The 23,707-nt window shown below is 41.5% G+C and overlaps 2 protein-coding genes and 1 pseudogene across 6 annotated transcripts in view; 2 read left to right on the forward strand and 1 right to left on the reverse strand.

The window, feature by feature from the left end:
- The window catches only part of CCDC158 (coiled-coil domain containing 158), a 63,205-nt gene extending 58,062 nt beyond the window's left edge, over positions 1-5,143 (reverse strand). For 4 of the 5 annotated variants that reach the window (XM_037050990.1, XM_037050988.1, XM_037050987.1 and 1 more), the window contains exon 1: positions 5,045-5,143. The gene's annotated coding sequence lies outside the window, so the exon portion shown is untranslated. The remainder of the gene's footprint in view (positions 1-5,044) is intronic. The other variant, XM_037050989.1, reaches the window with a different exon arrangement.
- Positions 5,144-14,633: 9,490 nt separating this feature from the next.
- Positions 14,634-23,707, forward strand: part of SHROOM3 (shroom family member 3) — a 283,783-nt gene continuing 274,709 nt past the window's right edge. Inside the window, exon 1 of the mRNA XM_037050994.1 lies at positions 14,634-15,540. Coding sequence (XP_036906889.1) covers positions 15,373-15,540 — 168 coding nt within the window. The 5' untranslated portion in view covers positions 14,634-15,372. The remainder of the gene's footprint in view (positions 15,541-23,707) is intronic.
- On the forward strand, positions 19,308-22,737 carry LOC118990428 (40S ribosomal protein S15a-like; annotated as a pseudogene).

Consider the following 23,707-nt stretch of genomic DNA (forward strand, 5'->3'; position numbering starts at 1 on the left):
ATTTTCAAAAATTTCAATCACAAGTTCATTTTCATCACTTACGATCTTGACAACACCTAAAGCACATATATACAACAACAACAAAAACTTTTACATTTTTTTCCTTTGGACTTATCTTGTACATGAAAGTTTATTTTTATGGGATTATCTAGGCTATGTTTTTTACAACAAAACATGTTCAATTATAGGGTTCCTATTGGCCCAGTGTTAATTTTGCTAGTACAGATCTTACTGGTATTATCAAGATAATGCAGCAAGTAAACTACAGGTACATGGCCCCCTTCCCCAGTGTACATTCCCGGATCTGACCTCCTCTAGGTACAGTCCAAACTGACTTAAATAGACCACCTGAATGCCTCCTGACCCTTTACACTGCTTCGCATTGTTAGAAAAGGTGTTAGGTAGAGGGACTTCTGTGAATGGGCTAGAATGGGTCTATACATTTTAAGCAGTGGAGCTGAGTTGATAAACAATTATGATTGTTGGATATCTCAGGGGAATTTAAATGAGCAGTTGCCACATTGGAAAAATGAGGGACAATATGCAGAATTAGGGCAAATGATTATAAGTAAAGGGAGGCAGAGTTTAGTTCAGGATCAAGATGGACTTTCTAAAAACTAGTGCACTTGAATATATACATGGTGGGCGTCCTTGTGAGGTGTTTTTGCTGAGGGTGGTTGGGATGACAGCTGTCACTGGCTGTCCTCTCTTGGGCAGAATGTTGGACTAGAAGATCTCTAAATCTGCCTTAACTTGGACATTCTGCAATTTACTGAGAAAAGCATTTAGTAAAAAGATGACCAGAAAATACAGTGATTTCTCACTGGGCGATTCCAGTGAACAGAAAAGCCAGATAGGGACAATCCCATTAAGTTTCATGCTATTTTGTTACAAATAAATTGGTTCCAGAAAAATTTTAATGAATGTATGTTCCTTTAACACCTCTGCACATATGTTTACAGTCATCTTAAATTCAGCAGCTACCAAATCTGGCCTCTTCATGTTCTCAACTAAACTGCTTTCTGGGGCGTTTTCAGGTGACACCATTGACCCAACTTCCCCAGCCAGTCATTTCTTTGTCTTCATCTATTGATCATCTACCCAAACTCCACATGCAACTAGGAGCCACGTTCTGCTGATCTAGCTCTGTAATAGCATTTAACTCAGCAAAGAAGACTTCACTGTGATCGTAAGTCATAAAGAATAATCCTCGAATGTATAGTTTAGTTAATTTTGGTCCTATTGTATTCTTTCATGCTTTAACCAATTCTTGCCAGGCCTGCTACAAAATATCTCAAAATGATCTTTCTCACAATTTTTAAGAGTTTCCTTTGAAAGCCCTGGCTGGTGTAGCTCAGTGGATTGAGCGCAGGCCTGTGAACTAGACGATTGTGGTTTGATTCCCAGTCAGGGCACATGCCTGGGTTGCAGGCCAGTTCCGGGCAGGGGCCAGTTCCCAGCAGGGGATGCACGAGAAGCAACCGTACATTGATGTTTCTCTTCCTGTCTCCTCCCCTTCCCCTCTAAAAGATAAATAAATAAAATATTTTTTAAAAAAGAGTTTCCTTTGAAATCAGAGCCATGCTGTCCTATCCAGGTCAAAGATAAGGTTTGACCTAAGACCAGCACTCAAAACCCTTTATGATCAGGCCTAACCAACTTCCCAGCTTCACCTCCACCCCCGACACATTCTGTGCTCCAGTCCAGGTCTACTTGCTGTGCCTGAGTCTGTCCTGCTCCTTTAGGATTCTGCTTTTATTGGCATTCTTTTCATTCTTCATTTCCTTCCTAGCAAAAACGTCTAGAGTTCAGATCTTAGGAATGTGGAAAAAGAGGTTCAATATTATATCATAAGTGGCAATGTACAGTGATCCAGTCTTTAAAATCAACATTCTAATAATAGAAGAATGCAAACTGCCAAATGCTTCTGAAAAAAAACCTTAATATAGTAATTTACATTTGGAGGACATGTTCCCCTTACTCTTCCCACATCAAAAGCAGTCAACTTCAATTAAATCTTTCGTTATATATGCCTTTTGGCACAGGGCCTGGCACAGAATAAGCTTCACTAATTATTAATTACTGTTGTTGGCATTTGGATGGTTTACAGTGCTTCGATACTATGATTAATGCTTCTGTGAATACTAGAGACAGAGCTGTCTAAGATGAAGACCAATCAAGTTCCTACCCTCATGAATCTTACAGTCTAATGAGAAAAGAGACATAAAAGAAACAAATCAAAATATAATTTTAGAGAATGGCTAAGTGCAAAGTAAGAATAACACAGGGTAACAGTATGCAGAGAGACGAAGTCGAAGCTACTTAGTTATCAGGGAAGGACTTTATGAAGAGGTGACATTTGAACAGAACAACCAAATGGAATCAGCCCCACATGGACTGGGGAAGATCCTAAGAGGAAGTAGCACTGCAGAGGCCCTGAGATGAAAAGGGCACAGTGCTCACTGACTACGGAGGAAGGAGGCCATTGAGGCTGCACGCAGTCCAGGGAGGATGAGAGGCTTGCTAATGGAGGGCCAACTGTGTGCCAGGCCCAAAGCAATGCTGTGGGTATTTCACTTCCTTTCCTAAATCACTCTGGGAAGTTGGAGGTGAGATTGTTAGAAGTAAGGCTTGTGGGGCATTCAAAAATCCATACTAAGGACTTTGGGGTTTAGGATTTTAATCAGAGGCACACAATCATCCAGGAAGGAAATCAGAGCCATCCTTCTAGCAGGGTGGACAATAAACAGAGTAGAGGAGACCAGTTATGAGGCCACTGGGGTGGCCCAGCAGGGAGATTAAAACCCAACCCTAAAGGAAGTCAGTGATCAGAAGCGTATTGGATCTGGGGTTGGGGACGGGGACTGATTGCAAACGGGTATGAGGGACTTTTCTGGATGATGGGAATGTTCTAAAATTGCACTGTTGTGATGACTGTACAACTGTAAATTTACTAAAAATTACTGAATTTTATACTTAAAAATTGGTGAATTTTATGGTATGTAAATTATACCTCAAAAAAGCAGGTCAAAAAGGAAGTGAACTGGCTACTGTCCATGTTCTGTGGGGCCAGAGTGGAGCTGCACATTAGCTGCCTGGGTCCCAGACACCAATCAATTAAATTTAAACTGTTTTTCACTGTGCACCCCACAAGTTCCAAAGTGTCTTCATTTCAAGATGACTAGATCTTGCTTTTAGCCAGATTTTAACATCCCCTAAATGGAAAGCACTTCAGCTTTGTCTCTTTTCTCTAGACCTAAACTCAATTCTGAGGTGTCTGCAACTCTTGATATGATAGCTTTCAATGTCTTAGCTAAGGACCAAGCCTAAGTCACTGTTTACCTTTATTCTCTAAACCAGAGCAAATACAATGATATATTAATAGAAATACATTTACACATTTAAAAATTTACTTTAAGTACCAGACTACCTATTTTCTAAACACTTAATTCATTTTCTCTTCTTACCAACCTTGTTCAAGTTTTTTCTTCCTTAGTATTTACAGGGTTAGGAAAATATTTAGTGCTCTTCACTACTGAACCTGCCACTGTCCCAGCAGGAGAGCTTTAAAACATTCATCAATACAGGATTGGTTCTATAGATTTATTAGCATGACCACATGTACTTTGTGGCTTAAGGCCAGAAGTCCAAAGTCAGTCTCAGGGCTGAAATCAAGGTGTTGGCCAGGCTGCAACTCCTCCAGAGGCTCCAGGAAATGCACTTCTTGCCTCTTACAGCTTCTGTTGGCTGTTGGCATTACTTGACTTGTGGCCTCATCACTCCAATCTCTCTGCCTCTGTGGTCACGTGTATTTTCCTCTTCTGTCTATCAAATCTCCCTCTGCCCTCTCTTATAAGAAAACTTGTGTTTGCTTTTTGAGCCCATCCAGATAATCCAGGATAATCTCGCCCACTTCAAGAGCTTTGAGTTAATCATATATGCAATGACCTCTTTTCCTTATAACATTTACAGGTTCCAGGATTTAGGACCTGATGTTTTTGGCCCTTATTCAGCCTACTATACCATATAGCCTGAGGCCATGTTGACTGGGCACAGTAGTTCACAGGGGGCCCTATTTAATAAATTCTGGAGTTTTAAAGTGAGTGACCCTAACATACTGGATGACATTGAGTCTTCTTTGTGAAATAGCAACGGCTTTGTGCATACAGAATAAATTGCCAATTTCTGCCCTCATTTTATTTTGGGAGTATAATAATATCACCAGGGCATTAAAATCATTTCATCCACAACACAGATAATTGTGTAAGATTAAAAACAGTGTGAAACAGACTCCCACCTCACCACTCTCCACTTCCACACCATGCCTTTACACAGGAAGAAAAGAGTCATGTCTAACTAGTCTCTGGGACACGTGGAAGGTGCTGGCCCTTTCCTGACTCAGCTGCTGAGACAGAAAGCAAGATGTTGTTGCCACTGAGAAAAAATCCTCCTCTCTTCCAAGTCAAGTGAGATAGCCCATCTCACTCCCCTTCTACTTTCCCCTGACCTAAGGTACACCAACAAAACCTGGAACAGCCTGCGGGAGGACTTCGGAGCAGAGTTCTGTTGAAAGGGATGGATTCATTTGAGAACTCATTTCTGACTGATGCTGATAAATCAGGCAGAGCCAGCCTCTTAATGCCACTTACGGGAAGCGCTCCAGCTGAAAGCGCCCTTGCACAACATTTAATACAACCTCATTTTGGACAAGAGGTTGGTGGCTAGACATTCCTCTTCATCTCCACGTCTTCCCTACCCTTTACCCCTGGTCCGCCGGAAGCGGGGTAGGGAGAGGAATTGGCAGCAACGTTGGGGCGCGATCCGCGGTTATTACCCCCCAATCGAATGTTTTGCACAGGGCCCTGTGGTCTCAGTTACAGCCAGTGTCCCTGAAGTCTTGCGATCCCCGAAAACAACAGCAGTTCATTCCGATAAAGAAACAAACACAAAGGTCTGGGAGGTTCCAGGGACGAAGAAGCGCTGCTCCAGGTCCTTCGGAGGACCCGCCCTCACCCGGTCCCGGGGCCAAGCCCCGCCTCCGTACCTGCAACTACCACCTCATCCTAAGGGGCCAGCCGCATCCCCGCGGGTCGCCGGCGGGCGCGGCGGCCGCACCTGCGTCGACCGGGCTGCGGCGGCGGCGAGGGCGGCTCCTCCTCCTCCTCCTCCTCGGCGGTGGCGGCCCGGGACGCTGCCCCGCCCACCCCCGCGCCGGTCCGTCGCGGGGCTCGAGCCGCTGCCGGCTACGCGCTAGCCGCGCGGGCGACCGTTGGGCATCTAGGAGAGACGTCGCAGGGCGGTAGCTTCGCCATGCAGGAGCCGCTTCCGCCCGGATTCCGCCCTCCGGACGCCGTCGCCGGGGCAACCGAGCGCCGTTCCCGCCCCCTTCCCCCGGAGCGGTAAGGGGCTGCGCGCCTGGAGGCCGGCCCCAAATTCTGGCAGCCCTACCCCAGAACCGATGAGTCTACACTTGTACTCTGTGCCATTCAGTGCCTCTCACTTCTACAGCCTGCTAACCTCCTCGCCCTACTCTTGCTCTCCATCCGAACGCCCCAGGCCACTTTCGAAGTTGTTACCCGAAGAATGTTCCCAAATTCTTACCCACCAGCACCGATCCTGTCTCTGCTCCCCAAGAGTCAAGTCCAATCTTGGCGTTGCCCGTCAGGGCTTCACCTTGCCTCACCTGCGGACACTTCCTCCACCCCCATCCCTTAAATTCCCCTTTGACCGTTTCAAGTTAACCAAAATCACATTCTGCAGCTTTTCCTTTGATTATGCTGACCCTCTGTCTGGAATGTTTTTCAAGGTTCAAATGGGCTCTTGTCAAGATAGCTGACCCTCTGGCCTCCAGAGAGTTGTTTCCTCTGCTGTGCTTCAGTTGCTCTCCGTAGTCTCTGATACAGAATTTATCAGACTATGTGATTACACACTCAGACTTCTCAGTGCCGCTCGAATTAGGGCTAAAATGGATCTGGAAAGGCCTGGGTGCAATGGATGCAACCTGTGGCGTTAATACTATTAGCAGGCTCACTATATCAGTGAATAACTCTTTATGTATTGAATTGATTAGAAATATGAATAAATCTACATCCTTAATGTAGTTATGACTTTTAATAAAAGTAGCATTAAGTGCCACTGATGATTGTGTTTGATATCCCTATAATTTAAATTATTCTGTTGATATTTACTGACTTGGAGAGATCTAAGATTGCCTATGGATTTAAGCATTTTAACAGGGAATGAAACCATAAGTATCAAATGGAAAGATGAATGGTTTAAGTTTTGTGGTTAGACAAAACAATCTCTATGTTGCTTTAATCTTTTATTCTATCAAAGCATGAATGTGGTCCTATGGCAAGGTAATATTTTAATTTCCAAATACGTTATTTTCATTGGTGTCTCATGTTTGTGTTTGTACCCTGGGCCCTAGAAACTAAGAAAGTTCCTTTTATTTTTCTTTTTGAAGTCTTTAATTAAAACACTGTGTTACTTACAATACTATAATACTATATAAACCCACATATATGTATGCAAGTTATGTGGCCTAATTTTATTATAACGTTCTTTGCATTTTGAGTGTCTTGCAATGGCAAGAAAATACTCCATGGTATTTTTTTAATGTTGAATTAAAAAGAGCTTTTTAGCTTTTAAAAAATATTTTAATTATTTGTTTTCAGAGAAGGGGAAGGGCAGGAGAGAGAGAGAAATATCAATATGTGGCTGCCTCTCATGTGTCCCCTGCTGGGAACTGGCCTGCAACCCAGGCAGGTGCCCTGACTGGGAATCGAACCAGCAATCCTTTGCTTCACAGGCCCGTGCTCAATCCACTGAGCTACACTAGCCAGGGTGCTTTTTAGCTTTTAAAATAAAAAATTTAGAGATAATGGAAGGGGTCCAGAGTTCCTGTACCATTGATTTAGTCATTTCACAAATATTCATAAAACATCTGCCACATGCCACCCATAGGTGTTGAAAATATTAGACATGAACCAAATAAAGTCCCTACCTTTGAGGAGCTGACATTCCTGTGGAGGAAGATGAGCAGTGCACAAAGAGATGAGTTCAAATCGGTCAGATGGGGTTGAGTATTATAGAGACAGTGTAAGGAGCTTAGGGAGTGTAGGGTTCTATTTCATAGTGTGGTCTGAGATGGCCTCACTGGTAAAGTGATATTGACAGAAACCCACAGGACTAGAGGGAATGAGCAGTGAGGATATTTGGGGTAGAGTTTCCTAAGTGTGGGAGAACCTCTTGACCAGTGAGACCAGAGGGGAGTGGACCAACAGGAGGAGGTTGGGGGCCCAAGTCACCAAGAGCTTTTCTGTAAGAGTTCATGCCTGGATCCAGGGTGGTTATTTGTCTTCATTTCATTCCGACTCTGGACCAGGCCTTGTGCTGGGCATTGGGGGAGATACAAGGAAGCTCATTTCTACACTGAAGGAACCAGTGTCCTTGTTAGTGTTGTCAATCCAAGTGGCTGGCCTGTGTGGAGATAAACGTGAGAACAATCAGTTGATTCATGGATGGTTCAGGAATATGGAACCCAGGTCTAGTAGGAGCTTTGACACTATCTATACAATCTCGAGTGTTAGCATTTTCATCTGTAAAATGGTTGGTGTATGAATTATCTCAAGGGTTTTTTCTAATTAAAAAACTATGATTCTATAAAATCAAAGAATAGAACTTAATCTTAGTACAAAACATGTATTAAATCTGTATCAGAAAATCTCTGCAGACAGCATATACAAGATGTATATCTACGGTTACTTATTTAATTCATGATTTGCCTAGTTTAAAAAAGTTTTTCACCTCATGCAATCAGTTTCGTATCAGTGATAGTTAGAAAAAACATTATGATATATATAGTAGATAATGTAAAAGGTTTTTGACCATTGTGTTTTCTTTATGACTTTGACCTGAAAGATCTTTAAAACTAAACCAGAGTTACAGAGCATCCTGGATTTTGGTATAGATATTTTTCCTTTCTGATTATGAGCATTAAATTTTTTTTATTTTAAATATTATTTGACAGCCATATTTTCCCAGTTCCCGGTACTAGAGACACATAAAAGTGACTCAATATATATTGTAGAGGAAATAAGTTACAAACCACCCCCAATAATTTCTGCAAGTGGATAGGGTAGGAAACAGTTCATGTTCAGACATTCTTCTCTCTACTAAGGATGCAAGGAAATGAATAGATTTAATAAGAGAGTTAGAATTCATTGAACAAATATTCACTTAACACTGATTATATACCAGCAACAGCAGTGAACCAGACAAAACAAACCCTGCCCTCATAGAACTTACATTCTATTTGTGGGAGACAGATCATAAATAATCACTGTGGCTTAGTTAACGTATGAGAAGGTGGTCAGTGCTGTGGACACAAATGAAGTGGAGAAGTGGAGGGAGGGTGGGATCTACGGAAATTTAAACAGAGCAGGGAAGGGCCTGCCTGCTTTCCAGAAGCAGTTGTGATTAGATTTCTCGGAACACTTACTGATACGGTGGGGTAAGAAAATGAGCAACTTCTAAGTCGAGGTTACTCTTGAAATTAGATTTATAAGAATGTCATATGCCATCCGAAGTGTAGGAATGTTTCTTCTCTTTAGAGTTGATTGAAGTTTTAAAAATCAACTTTATTGATATACGTTGTACTGTACTTACAATAAAATTCGTGAGTTGAGGTTTTAAACATACGAGCTTTTAAGTTTGAGATGTTTTGAGGATAAACACTTTACAGAGAATGCAAAGGGGATAGAAATAGGAGAGAAAAGCCAAAAACCTGGGGTGGGGTGGGGGGTGGAGGGAGGCCTGAGACATGGTGACGGAAGATGGTCTGATTGTGGGTGGTGGGCACACAGTGCAGTATACAGAGCTAGTATCACAGGAACGTGCCCTGGAAACCTTTACGATGCTATTGACTGACGTCATCCCTAAAGCCAAATAGCTAATAAAGACAAATTGCCCTGTCTCGCCCACTCTCTTTCTGCTATTGAGGCCAAACAGCATTGTCACTAGTGTCTTTGAAGCCAATTCTGTTCCTTCAAAAAGAAAGAAAAACTTTCCTTCTTTTGCCTGTTATGATAACCATATATTCTTTAAGGTTAATGCTATGGCTTCTGATGAGCTATATTCTTATTAAGATCTTTTACTTCTCATCCAGGAAATAAGCAAAATGAGTTTACAGATATATTTCTACCAGCCTCGAAATAACTTTATTCCTGCAACAGTTGTCACTATGGCAAGGTACCTAATACTTAGTCCGTGCTATCAGGTACTATTATTTGGTTCTTTGTGCATCCATCAGTTTTGTGACATCTGCTTTCAACCACACTCCTCGTGGTGAAGTGATGAATAATAAGCCAATTTATTATAATGTCATATTTTAAGTGTTTCTTTACCTCTTACAAGCAGTTTTTAAATCTTTTTCATTGTGGTAAAATACACATTACATAAAATTTACCATTTTGACCTTGTTTAAGTGCATAGTTCAGTGGCACTGAGTGGACTTACATTGTTTTACAACCGTCGCCACCATCCATCTCCAGAACTTGGCCGTTTTCCCAAACTGAGACTCTGCACCCATTAGACACTTAGACCGCATTCCCCTTGCCCCAGCCCCTCACAAACACCATTCTACTTCCTGTTTCTATGAATGTGGTTACTCTAGGTACCTCATATGAGTGGAATCATTTGTCCTTCTGGGACTGGCTTGTTCCGCTTAGCATAATGCCCTCAAGGTTCATCCGTGTTGAAGCATGTGTCAGAATTGCCTTCCTTTTTAAGGCTGAATAACATTCTGTTGTATGTACTAAATCACATTTTGTTTATCCATTGATCCATCAATGGAGTCCTTGATTTTTTTAAACTAACGTTATTGACTTATAATTTCCATTCCATAAACTACCATTTGATGAGTTTTGACACATAAAACACCTGTGGAACTGCCACCTCAAGACACAGAACACTTTGATCATTCCCAAAAGATTTAAATTATCTACAGTTTGATAGTTTTGGGACAACACTTACAGTAGTTGGTGAAGCAGGTGCTGTGAATTACGTACCAACACTGATGTTCCCTCCCGGCTTTCTCAGAGAATCCCAGTTTTGTCTGAGGATTCAACACCGCATTCCATAGAACCATAGCATTGCCACAGGGGACATTTTAGCTGCTGAACTGGATTATTTTAGACTAATCTGGGTGCTTTCATCCCTCTTCCAAGAGACTGTTTTCAGGGAGGCTTCTTGGCATTTAGAGGTAAGCGAAGGACTCCTGGGAAAGTTTCTCTCAGTCTTAAGAAAGAGACACATAAAAAGATTATTCTTTCTACATCTGAAAGGTTGCCTAGAGAGACTGGGCAAACTCTAAAATTCTTTCGATTTTTAGCCCTGGCCAAGTAGCTTGGTTGATTAGAGCATCATCCTGAGAGCCAAGGTTGAAGTCAGGGCACATATAAGAATCAACCAATGAATGCCTCAGGAAGTGGAATAACAAATTGATGCTTCTTCCTCTTTCTGTAAAAGCCAATTAAAAATTAAAACTAAAATATAGTTGATTTTTATTTATTTAAGATGGTTCTGAGACTGTCTACTATTGTAAATAACCTTCCAAACCTGTAATTTAATCATTTATTGTCCAGTTACTTTAATAATTATTTAGTTAAAACATCCACTAGATGTCACTCTGACTTTATTTCCAGATGTAATCTGGTGACATTTTCAATCTTTGAAATATTAAATTCAGAGGCATTTAAAACATCCCATAAGTTAAAAGTGCTATTTAAAGCATTAGTAAAGATAAAGAGAAAATTGTTACAGCTTACTATGAAAAAATTAAAATCAAGCAGTGAGAACTTTGGAAAGAGCAAATTAACTTTTTCTTAAGTGATGTTGACAAATAGAGCAATGCACAGTTTCTAAGAAGTCAAAGCAGTGATTGAATAAATAGCATTTAAAAGAGTAGTGTAGGCACAGCAGACAGATGAGAGCGGCAAGATGATGGAAAAACCTTTCTGCCCTGACTATACTCACAGTAACAGAGCAATGGAACTCAATCACCACCAGCGGGGATTTTTTTTCATACAGAGAAAGTCAAGTTGTGAGCTGTGTTCAATCAATTTGTCATGAAGAAAAGAACTAGATTAAGAAAGTGGTACTCAATCGCTTCTCGGCCTTTTGGCTAAGATCAAGTGAAGAAAGTGGTACTCATTCTAAGTTAGAGGCAAAAGGAAGGAGGAAACACGGAGAGAGAGGGATGCAAAACTATCAGGGAGAGAGCACTAAGCTTCCCTAAATGTCCTCTTGAACCATGAAGGGTTTCACTGTGTATTAATCAGAACTCTTTCAGCTGCAAGTAGCAAATACCCAACTCTGACTGTTTAAGGAAAAAATAAATAGGTATTTACGGGCTCACAGAATGGGTACTAGAGGGGGAGCTGCATCTGGTTGGGCAGCAATTCTCTAAGTGTGGCCTGGGGAACTTGGGGAGTGGAGTCCCTGAGACCCTTTTGGGTCTGCAAGGTCAAAACCATTTTCGTCATGGTAAGACCGAGTTTGCTTTTTTTTACTTGTTCTCTTACAAGTGTGTTGTGTGTTGTGATGACAGGGTTGTTTGCTCTCCCTTAGGAGGAGAGAGGGTCCGATTGCATTTCCTAATTAGAATTCGGATCCAAATCACATGCCCTAACCGAAAGTTCCCTTTATGAACTACAGATGCTGGCTACATAGAAAGTCATCTTTGTGCTTTATATTATGTCTTGAGTGAGATTCCTTTTCTAACTGTATAAGATTTTAATTTTATGCCTATTATTCTGCATGTAGAATGACTCTGGTCAGATCATTTAACATTTTCTGGCTTTTGTGTCCTTACCTCTAAAAACAAACACAGGAGAGGGACGGTGTTGGGCCAGTTTATCCCTTACAGCTTCAATATTCTTTAAGTCTCAGCAATGGAAGATGGGAAAAAAGTTATTCTAACTTGATCTGTCCGTTGTCACTCTGATTATCCACCAGATGAAGTTTTACATATTTTTTTAGATTATACATCAACTTTCATTAAATATTTATGTCAAATATCTCTGATGATAATATAAAATAGAGGTTTCATCAATCTATAGGCAATGAGTTCTTTTTTTCACTACTTAACTTTTTAAATTTCCTTTGCCTTTTTTCAGCTTTATTACTTTTAATAATAAATATTGATTCTGTAAAATCCCGGTTTTTTACAAAGTGAACCGGGAATAAGATCATAAGTGCCACCGAAAAATAACTTCCAGAAAATATTTTTTATTTACTTATGAATTTATTTAAACATAATGTACCTTCATCTGGTACACTTTATGTTTCCCCTGAGACACTTGCCCTCGGTGGCGGTGAGAATGCNTTTTAAATTTCCTTTGCCTTTTTTCAGCTTTATTACTTTTAATAATAAATATTGATTCTGTAAAATCCCATTTTTTTACAAAGTGAACCGGAAATAAGATCATAAGTGCCACCGAAAAATAACTTCCAGAAAATATTTTTTATTTACTTATGAATTTATTTAAACATAATGTACCTTCATCTGGTACACTTTATGTTTCCCCTGAGACACTTGCCCTCGGTGTTGGACCGGGCGTTGGACCGGCGGGTCAGGCCGGGTCTCAGTTTAGCAACATCAGCACTTGAGTTCTGGCTAGGAAACAATTCAGAGACAAGACTCGGATATAAGAAAACGTTTATTTAGAAAGTCACAGAGGTAGAAAAAGTGAGCAGTAGAAGAAATGGTTTCAGGAAACAAGTTACAGAGGCAAAAGAAGGGGCTGTGGGGCTGTGCCTGGGGGAGGAGAAGGAGCCAGGAAAGGTGCTGGTCTGCTCTTGGAGGGAAGAGCAAAGCTGGGTCCTTCATCTTAAGGGCTTTGAAGGATGGAAATTTTAGGGGAGGCTCCAGGTGAGAATCTTAATAGAATACTCACCAGATTTTCAGGTGTGTTCATTCAGGGTCATAGTCTCCACTGATTGTTGGCGCCAGGGTAGGGGGTCTTCGGTCAAGCAACAGGTCCTGAGGTCGGCTATGGCATGCCTTGCCTGTTCTGCTGCTTTTCTGTGCCTACAGCTGAAACACAGCTGGGGCCTAGATGTTTTCTCTAGAGGTTAATGCTTATGGGAGTGTCAGCAAGGGCCCACATGGGAGCTGCGTAAGGCCACTCTTTGGTCCCTTATTCCTCCTCCAAGGGTTAAGCAACATGCCGGGGGAGGGAACGTCAGGGGAAGGCCCTTTCATACCACACAGCCAGAGAGAGATGTGAAAGGCCAAGGAATCTAAACTGTAAGACCAGCAATATGCTGTGGGAGAAAAGGTTACCTTGGGGGCGAGGTCATTGTTGTCCCAGTTTTGCCTGTTGCTAGGCACCTGGGGCTTTCCACCCTGGTGACCTTCTGTACCTGGCCAGGCATCCTTGCTTTGCTCACATCTAACTGCCTACCACGCTTGATAGTTATTACATCAAATTCCATTTTACAATCCCATTACATCAAAATAGGATTTTACATGTTTTTTGTCTTTGAGCCCCTCAGGTGAAATTACTACTGAAAAATCAAATAACACTTGTCTAGACTTATCGCATATTATGTCTGCTTCTCTAGTATATTATTTTTCATTAGTTATAAGTACAAAAAGCAAAATTAAACTGGTATCAAATGGTAATTTTCAACCTCCCAAAATAATTTGCATTATCTCATACTTCTGAACAGAAAAATTTTAGCAAACATATTCTTTGGAAATAATTCTAATTTGTTCCATTAACTTAAAACTGAGGCTTCTGGGTAAAAGATGTAGTTATCTTGTATTGTTCAAGCTTTTAATAAAAAGTAGTAATGTTAAATTTTATAGAGCATTATTACAAAATTCCAATAACCTTAAATCAGAACAATATTCAGCCTGGAGTGCCTATTACTTGCCAGGCATTAAGTATTTCTTTTCATTTAAAGAATGGATAACAGTCTTGGAATAGGTCATTAAAATAGTGAAGAAAGCTGCCTCCTGTTTGTATTGAGTCAAACAAGCAGAAATTTGGAGAATCTTATTTCAAGATGAGAGGCTGCTCATATATTATACTTGGTATTTTCTTCTAATGAAAAATATAAAGCCCTTGACACTTATTTAAACTGCTTAGGTCACTGCTTGTCACGCCGGGCTGCAGGGCAAAACTGTCCAGCGTTTGAAGAATGCCAAGGCCTGTGTCTCACCCCCAGGGATTCTGCTTTAATTGGTACAAGGTGGAGCTAGTCTATCAACTACTTTCTACTCCCCAGTAATTAGCCATCTGTATGGTATTTTATCAACTGTGAGCCAGTTTTGATTGGTCAGGCCTTTGTGCTGAACTGAATTCTGCATAGCAGTGCTTACTGTGCAGAAAGGTTGCAGTGCCTCTATTTGCCTTCGTCTGTTTCCCCCTCACTTTCTTACTCAGAGCAGGCAAGTGGCCGCCGCCGCCGCCGCCGCCGCTGCCGCCGCAGCAACAGCCGCAGCAGCAGTAACAGCAGCAACAGCAGCAGCAACAGCAGCAGCCGCAGCAGCAGCAACAGCAGCAGCAACAGCAGCAGCAGCAGCAGCCGCAGCAGCAGCCCTGGCTGGTCACCACTGAAAATACCCAAGAAAGAACTGGGCTGCCTCCGGGGTATTTTGTCCACTGAGGATTAATTTACCAGGCATTTTTCACTGTTCTCTACCTCCTGCAAAACTTTTTTTGTTTGTTTTGCAAGAAATAAACTATGAACTTATTGCTGAAAAACATAAGCATCGAGTTTTAGCACAGCTTCTCTGTCTCATGGGGACAAGTTGGAAAATTCCGAAGCGAGCTGAAGCATAGTAAGTGCTCTCTTTCTTTTAAAGCTACTTCTGGGGTGAAGGGAGGCTATTGTAATGGTAAATTTCACTCTGAGGAAAAGAAAGGGTTGATAATCAATCAAACACGAGGTATTCATTTGAGGTTTTGCAATTTTCTTACTACATTGTGAAACTATCTTAGTTTTCTCGGTAGAATATACAGAGGCTGTTTTATTGTGTATATGCATGAAATAGCAATCTCGAGAGTGACGCTAAAAGAAGTTTTCTCCGATGGAGTGAAGAGATAGACACCCTTCGGTGGCGGCTTCAGCGAGAACCCAGAGCTCCAGGCGGAGACTTTACAGAATTGCAGGAGTGAAAAGTCTTCCTGGGTCAGCATCTTGGAGTCAAACTGAGAAGAACATTTCATGTCTGAAAGGCTTCATTTCTCAAAACCGCTCTTTGGGTCAGAGTACCCTGAGGGATGGGGTAATAAAGCACTGCTTTCTTGAATCTGCTTCAGGCATTTTCAATTTAACTTGGACGATCATGTGCTTGGCATGATGAGAACCACAGAGAACTTCGAGGAGACACGCGGCACAGGAAACCCCACCACGACTCCCACAGGAAGGTACATTTACCTGGAAGCATTCTTGCAAGGAGGGGCTCCCTGGGGCTTTACTTTGAAAGGTGGCCTGGAGCACGGAGAACCATTAATCATCTCTAAGGTATGTTTCTTTTACCAATATTGTCCTTATTCATATTGCTTTTTCGACATCCATTGAATCTGTCAAAATGCAAAAAAAAAAATGCTGAAGATTTCCTGACTATTGCTTAATTTGCTGTTTCATACCTTGCTGATTTTATCTGGAAATAGTTTGTCTAGCTTGGTATTTGAAAGAAAATGTGTCTAGCTCATTTCTTCTGTGAAATCCCAGAGGAAAATGTGCTCGCTTGATGAATAATCCCTTTTTGTGAATGAAATAGTATGAAACCAGCTACCACATGATCTTTTCTGTTATAAATCAGATTAAAGATTAACATAGTTAAGGTGGTGGCATAGTGAATGTTTTTGTATGTGATTCTTCTCTGTTCAAGTGAAAAATGTTTAGCATTCAAAAATATTTTAGAACTTGTTTGTTATCCTGGATAATTGAGTATACAAAATTAGACTTAGAATTTCTGCTTTTTTTCTTAAACTACAGAAAGTAAGAAAGATCACACAGATTTCTTTTAAAATATCAGAATATCAACAGACTGAAATAGGCGAGTATAAGTGCTTTTCATACATATGCAATATTCAAGAAATATTTTTGTTTGAGAGTTAAAAGGGGATAAATATGCATTTTGTCTGAGCTCTGTTACCTATTTAAGGTTATTTTTCATATTGTTTTTTGGGAGAAGCTGAAATGATTCTTACTGGGTGAGCAAGTGGAAATTGATTTCTAACAGCTAGCCAAGAGTATATGGGATACCACTGTAAGCTGTGTGGCCTTTCTTTATTTTTCCTAAGAAAACAAAAGATGTGTGTGTGTGTGTGTGTGTGTGTGTGTGTGTGTGTGTATCACAAAGCCTTCACTCTCTAAGTAACTGAAAACCTAATTTAAGTGACCTAAACACATTGGGGTTTGATTTTCTCATAGTACAAGAAGTCTGGAGGTAGGCTGTCCAGGCAGGGAGCAGCAGCTCAATAATATCAACGAAGACTTCACTTATCTCTCCACTCTGCCATTCTTATAATGCTGGCTTTTGTCTTCTTGGTTGCATGATGGATGCCACACCTCCAGCATTGCATCTTCATTCAGGGCAGGGGTTTGGCTTTTTGTGTGGAGAGGGATGCCCTTCATATCAGACTTCTGCTTACATCTCATTAACCAGAACTGTGCCACATACCAATCCTCAGAGCACTTACTGGTCAAGGGGAATGAGATGCCCATGACTAGTTCACACCAGTTAGGATTTCCCTCCTGGATTCTGCAACAGGAACTTACCCTTCCTGATGTCAAGGAATATCTGCCCACTTTCTGAACAAATTGGGTTTCTGTTTTCAAGCAGAAAGAATGAATGGGTACTGGGTACACAACAGAGAATGTCTGCCACAAACATAAACATCATCTCTGCATTTAGAAACTCTGGTTGTACACTCAATTTGCCTGGCCTTTAATAATAAGATTTTATGTTTCTGTATGCTAGAACACAGTTCGCTATCAGACAGACCTCATTCTCCACTTTATCTGAAGAATGGGGGTGTGCTATTATCTCCCTTTCCAGGATGCGTGAGGATTAAATGAGACCGAGCATTCAGAGTGTTGACACAGGGCCTGGTACGCAGAAGGAAAGGAAAGGAACTCCAAGTCTTAGTGAAGGTTGTGATCATCGCTTTTCATTATTCTAGGAGGCATTTCTGTTAGTATATGTATTTGGCTGCTGTCCAGAGTTTCAAAGTAACAGCTTAAGCAATATAAGCACTTATATCTTTCTCACATAACAATCTGAACAAAAACCCAACGGCAAGATGGCCACATGGTGTCAGGGGCCCAACTCCCTTCCACTCCCTGGGTGATGCTCCGTCTTCAGGGTCCAAGGTGACTTGCCACAACACCTGCTTTTCAGTAAGAAGTGGAAAAAGGGAAAAGAAGGCAATCTCCTTCCTTTTAAGGGTATAATCTGCTCTGTCCAATATGGTAGCCACCAGCCACATGTGGCTATTTCCATTTCAATTAAAAGTAACTAAAGTGAAATACAATTTAAAACGCTGTTTATAATATGCACTAGTCTGATTTGAAGTGCCCATTGCATCCAAGTTCCTGAATATCTCCTCCTGTCTATCTGGCAAATTTACATTCATCCAAGCTCCATTTCTCCCTCTCCCTGAAGTTCTCCTGATTTCATCAAGCTGAGATATGTGGTCTCTCTTCTACACTCCTTTAACATGCAGTTTTACATTGTTTCATGTGTGTGTATAGAGATATAAATATAGATATAGATATATTTATGTTGCTTATCTTCTCAAAAGTCTGTGAACCTCTTTAGGGCAGGAACTTTTTTCTCATTTCTACCACATCTAACTCAGAGCCTGGACACACAAATGTTTGCTGAGTGAATGAGAGGGTTATGTGTTATTCAGGCTGCATTTCCAGGATCTAGCAGAGTGGCTGGCACAGAGGAGGTGCTCACTCATTTTTATATGCAAAGACCAAAAGAGCTGTGGGCAGTGTAAGCAGGGAGGCAGGGCCTGTGAGGCGAGATACCAGCTGAATCTCCAGTGACAGTGTGTTCATTTCCTATGGCTGCTATAACAATTGCCACAAAATTAGTGGCTTAAAACAGTACAAATTTACTATTGCACAGTTCCATAAGGCTACTGTGGGTCTCAGTGGGCTAAAATCAAGGTGGTAGCAAAGTTGTATGCCTTTGTGGAGGCCATAGGGGATGGTTCGTTTCCTTGCCCTTTCCAGCTTCCAGGCACTGTTCTTGTTCTCCAGCTCATGGTCCCCTGTGTCCATCTATAAAGTCAGCAATAGCAAGTTGAATCCCTCTCACATTGCGTCATTCTGATCTCTAACTTCTGATTCCCTCTCTGATTTTAAGGACCCTTGAGACTGGGCCCACCAGGATAATCTATTTTAAGATCAGTTGCATGAAAACCTCAATTCCACCTGCAACCTTAATTCCCCTTTGCCATATAACCTAATATGTTCACAGATTCTAGGGCTTAGAACGTGGGTGTCTCTGGGAAGAGACAGCATTATTTTGCCAACAACAGGGTGTTTGAACACTGATGAAAGTTCATATAATTAAGACAGTACCAGGATGAGACTAAATGTAGGGCTGATCTTGCACATCCCAGATCTTCTTTGTAGGACAATGAAAAAATGCACATTATCTCGTACACTGCTAACCAAATGTATGCTCTTCCCCCACTCTGGGGTGACCCCCATTGTAAGAGGAGGAAAGGGACAGTACACATTGAGTCATACATGTGAGAGGCACGTATCTGTATACAAAGTAGTTATAAGCTGCCAGGTATGGATGACAATGTAATGAATGAAGTATCATTTTTCTGTAAATACAAATGAAGCAGGAGAATGAAGGAACTACAAAAGAGTGGCAATGAAAGAAATCATTTTCAAATCACTTTCTTTGGGATTTCATGTCCTTGAAAAGGAAAGGTGGGGAAAGAGCCTGTGTAATCTGCAAACTTCGAAAAGAAAAGGTAACTTTAAAAAAATAGTGATTGTATGTGGAACAGCTCAAGTAATTTAATAGTTCAGGAAGTTGGCAGCGTAATTTCACTATGACTTGCTCCACATTGTGGCTGAGAAAAGAGGTTCCACCTGCAGTGGGGACACACCTGCCCCCGGGTTCATAACTCAAGTAGCAAGTATGACAATAAACAACTACTACTACAGCTGGCACTTACTGAGAACTTACTATGTGCCAAGCTCTATTCCAAGAGACCCACATGTGTTAGCGCCTTCATTTCCACAACTTCATGAGGAAGGTAATATTATTAGGCCACTCTTGTACATAAGACGTAGAATTTGAGTGGCATTTTGAAGCTCACACAAGTAGTAAGTGATAGAGTCGAGATTTGAATCCAGGCATTCTGGTTCCCCAGCATTCATACACTCGACACAGTATGCCATTTACTCACCGTTCCCTACCAAGTTTTTGCCTCTGACTAGATTCTAGGGCTATTATCTGGGTAAACTATGGGATTAGTCTCTTGTTATATATGTTGTAAAATTTATTAGAAGAAAACGATGAAAAAAGCCTTAGCTCTACAAGGTCCCCTAAAATAGGTACTACTACTGCTCACGAACCCCTTTAAGTTGTTCAAGACCCATCGCAATGAAGGGCCACTTAACATTTTTTGTTAAGTATCTTCCTGTTTTGTATTCATCTGGAGAGGCACCTTTTGTGCACTTCAAAGGATTGAGACTTCCACGTGTACTTCATTTGGTGCCATGGCCTAAGATTCCTTAAGAAGAAGACCACAGTTTGCATCCCAGCCAAAAAGCAGTCTGAGTGGCCAGCTCAGCCCTTGCCAAGAAGGAGGCCTTTTTGAGTCACAGGGGGGAATCCTCAGCAAACCCACTCAGGTTCAGAGGATGCTCCCTGGTTTTGGATGCACGGGCCTGGCTGGAGGATTGGTGGGATCGGTGTGCCCGGAGGAAGTCAGACTGTCCTATAACCACAGAGGAGCTGTCACCAGCAGAGAGGGCCTTGAAACAGTCACAGATCCCCTGGAAGAGCTTTTGAACAGGTTAAGTGTTTCTGAATAGCCCTGTTGTTGAAATGATTGCATTTGTAAAAGAGAAAAAATTGGTTATGTTAGAGGACTGGATTGGAAGACAAGGTATCTCAGAAGTATCTGTTGCAACAGGAGTCTTGGTGCTCCACACCTGGACCCTGGGTCCTATGGTCTTGGTCCCTGCTGTCATTTGTAGGAAAAAAATGACATTTTCTCTTGCGTGTATTTAAAACAAATTTTCTAGGCTTCAGATTTGGGGGTAAGCGTTTGCCCCCGCCTCTTACATTATTGACACGTAAGCTCATATTCCTGATTCCTGCCCCCTGGGAAGTATCTTTTCTCTAGCTGGACTCTCTTTTGTGCCATCTCCTGTATAAATCCTGTTGCTTCCATCTTCCACATCATCACCCCTCCTTCAAGGAAATGTCTTCCTCACCTATAACACCATCATCCTCTTTCCGTCAGTCCAAATCACAGCCTTGTCTACCAAGGGTCAGCGCCCTGACCTACCCCATCTCCATCTCTCCATGCTTTATCTATAAGGGGAGTGTCTGGCATGTCTGCTGTGGGAAGTCAGAGGCACCCTCAGACATATGTTCCCTGGCTTCCTGTTGGTTGACACTACTTAGATTTTAAAATGGATTCTTTCATGAGTTTTCTAGCCTCACTGATATGCTCTAATCCCTGAGTTCCCTTCGTAATTCCTCCTCTGGACAGAATCATCCAAAACATCCCAATCGAGCTGCCAGTTTAAAGTGAAATGAACGAACTGCTTTACTGCACTGTGAGAAGCCCTGGAAATATAACCACTCCATTGGTTAGGAAACTCCTCATTTGAAATGTCCTTAAATAGCCTGGATGACAAGTGAAGATTTCCTCAGTTCTGAATATTCTTACTCATCTGTCCAGCTTCTGCACCTCTACAACCTCCTCGCTCCCTTGTTGCTCCTCAGTTCCCACACAGCAGCGTCAGCTCTACAATCTGTCTTGGCCCATTTCTTCTGCACTAAACCAAGGCTTATTTTACCAGCTCTTCAGCATGGTCCTTGAGTTCAGTGAAGTAGTTTCTTAGCTAGTTCCCCAAGACCTTGGGCTGGTTGATTTAGTTCTCAAGTCATCCTTTCCAAGTACAAGCTAGATGAGCTTAGTATTGGGCTTTCACAACAGCCAGTCCTTTCTGAGGTTCTCACCTTGCCTTTCTTGTTCTTTCCTTTGATGTTTTTCATCCTTCACACCCAGGTAGCTTCACGTATCTACTGTCCGTAAACTAATCGTTTGTTCATTCATTGTCCCATCCCTCTCTGTCCTGCAATGCATTGATTCCTCCTTCCTCTCGTTGCCCCAGCACCTTTATTCACGCCCCCTTCTAATACAGGTAGCTGTTTGCATTTGGTAGCCTGCCAATAAATTATAATCTCTTTAAAGCCAAATGAGTTCTAGTCAAGCTGTATAGTCTGCATCTCCTAGAAAAATACTTCTCATCTTGTATACAACAAATGCTCAATGAATGTTAAATGCCTTACAGGATTTTAGAGCTGTAAAGGATCTCAGCAAACATCTAATCCAGCTTCCTCATTACACAGAGAAAACTGAGACCCAGGGAAGTTCACTTGTTGGCCAGGATGGTTTCTGCCTCACCAAACAAATTGTGTGTGTATGTGAGAGACACACACACACACAGAGAGAGAGAGAAAGAAGCTCAGCTAGTGAGGAAATGATTGCTCTCCAGTTATACCACTCATAGTTTTGTAGGATTGCTAGCTTCCCTGCTAGGCTGTTAACTTCTAGAAGCCAGGGACCTTTCCTCTTGCTTCCCTTCCTCCCTTCCTCCTTTTTTCCCCTGTTATCCACAGTGCTTAAACTATGCATAGCAATGATGAAAATAAAAATATGCTAATGAATGAAGAAGAAGATAAATGACTATTGTAAGGGATCTTCTCTAGAATCTTTGTGAGAAAGGGGTTGAGGACAGTGTACAAACATGATACTGGTAAAACCTGTTTAAAAAAATAATGCGAGCTCTTTCTGTGCCTCCATGATGCATGTACAAATGTCCTGGATGATGTTCTCAAGAGTATCAACAGTGTCAAAAAGAGAGGAAAACACCAGCTTCTTTTTTTAAAAGATTTTTTATTTATATACTTTTAGAGAGGGGAGAATGAGGGAAGGAAGAGAGGAAGAGAAACATTAATGTGTGAGAGAAACATTGATTGGTTGCCTCTTGCATGCCCCCAACCAGGGGCCTGCAACCCAGGCATGTGCCGTGACTGGGAATCAAACCAGTGACCATTCAGTTTGTGGGAAGATGCTCAACCCACTGAGCCACACCAGTCAGGGCAAACACCAGGTTTTTATTAGGCCATGCTCCAAAGCCATCACCCCATTTTTAATTGTGATGATGAAGCGTGATTACATTGGCAAATTTGAACTGATTGATGACCACAGAGCTGAAAAAATTACTGTGAACCTCACAGACAGGTTAAACAGGTGTGGAGTAATCAGCCCAAGATTTGACAGACAACTGAAAGATCTAGAAAAATGGCAGAATAGCCTGCTTCTGTCCCGTCATTTTGGTTTCGTTGTACTGACAACCTCAGTGGGCATCGTGGACCGTGAAGAAGTAAGATGAAAATGCACAGGAGGAAAGATCCTGGGATTCTTGTTCTAAGGATGAAATAAATATGTGCAAATAAAATGCCCTAACGGACAAAAAAATAAGGCACGTAGATGGAGTTTGACTTTCAATTTAATGATGTCTTTTACACATTTAATATTTGGTAAATGACTATTGAATTAGATTGAGGAAAAAGGAAAATTCATCTTTTAATTTAATATTCAGAAGTTACTTTTTAAATTGTTTCAGGTGTTAAGTGTTTTAGACACAAACTAAGCTTACGATCTTATCAGTGCTGTTGGAAATAGCTTTTATTCAAGTAGTGTGCTGAGATTAAATGCCAAATGGATCTTAACACTGGTAAGGCCTCTGCTTTCTCTTAAGGCTAATATTTTTTCCCAAGGCACTGAGTCCTATGTAGGGGACACAATTTAAAAAAATTTTGTCTCCTGCCCTGGCTGGTGTAGCTCAGTGGATTGAGCACAGGCCTGCGAACCAGAGGGTCGTGGTTTGATTCCCAGTCAGGGCACATGCCTGGGTTGCAGGCCAGTTCCCAGCAGGGGACTCATGAGAGGCAACCATACATTGATATTTCTCTCCTTCTCTCCTTCCCTTCCCCTCTAAAGATAAATAAAAATCTAAAATTTAAGAAATTAAAAAAACATTTCTATAAAAAAATTTGTCTCCTTTTAGTGAAGCCACAGTATGATTGGAGACACAAAATGAGACACTTTCTGTCAATCTTTGAAAAACAAAACCTCCCCAAACTTTCTGATTCTAAACTAACTAACCTGCAAGGCAGATTCTCACACATCTCTCCCTTTGATGTACTTCCAAACAGCAAACATTTGATCCAAGGAGCTGTAAAGTCTTGTTCTCCCTCTTCATTTGCCCCAGGAGTTCATCCATCTCTCACACTCCGACATCCAGGCTCTTCTCAATGATACTAATGGAGGCAGACTCTGCTAAATCCACGCACTGTTTCTCCCCCTCTTCTCCCACACAAGAGACCTTGTGTGCTTTC

Source organism: Sturnira hondurensis, unplaced genomic scaffold (genome assembly GCF_014824575.4).
Source record: "Sturnira hondurensis isolate 20B ecotype Veracruz unplaced genomic scaffold, ASM1482457v3 Scaffold0007036, whole genome shotgun sequence".
NCBI lineage: Eukaryota > Metazoa > Chordata > Mammalia > Chiroptera > Phyllostomidae > Sturnira > Sturnira hondurensis.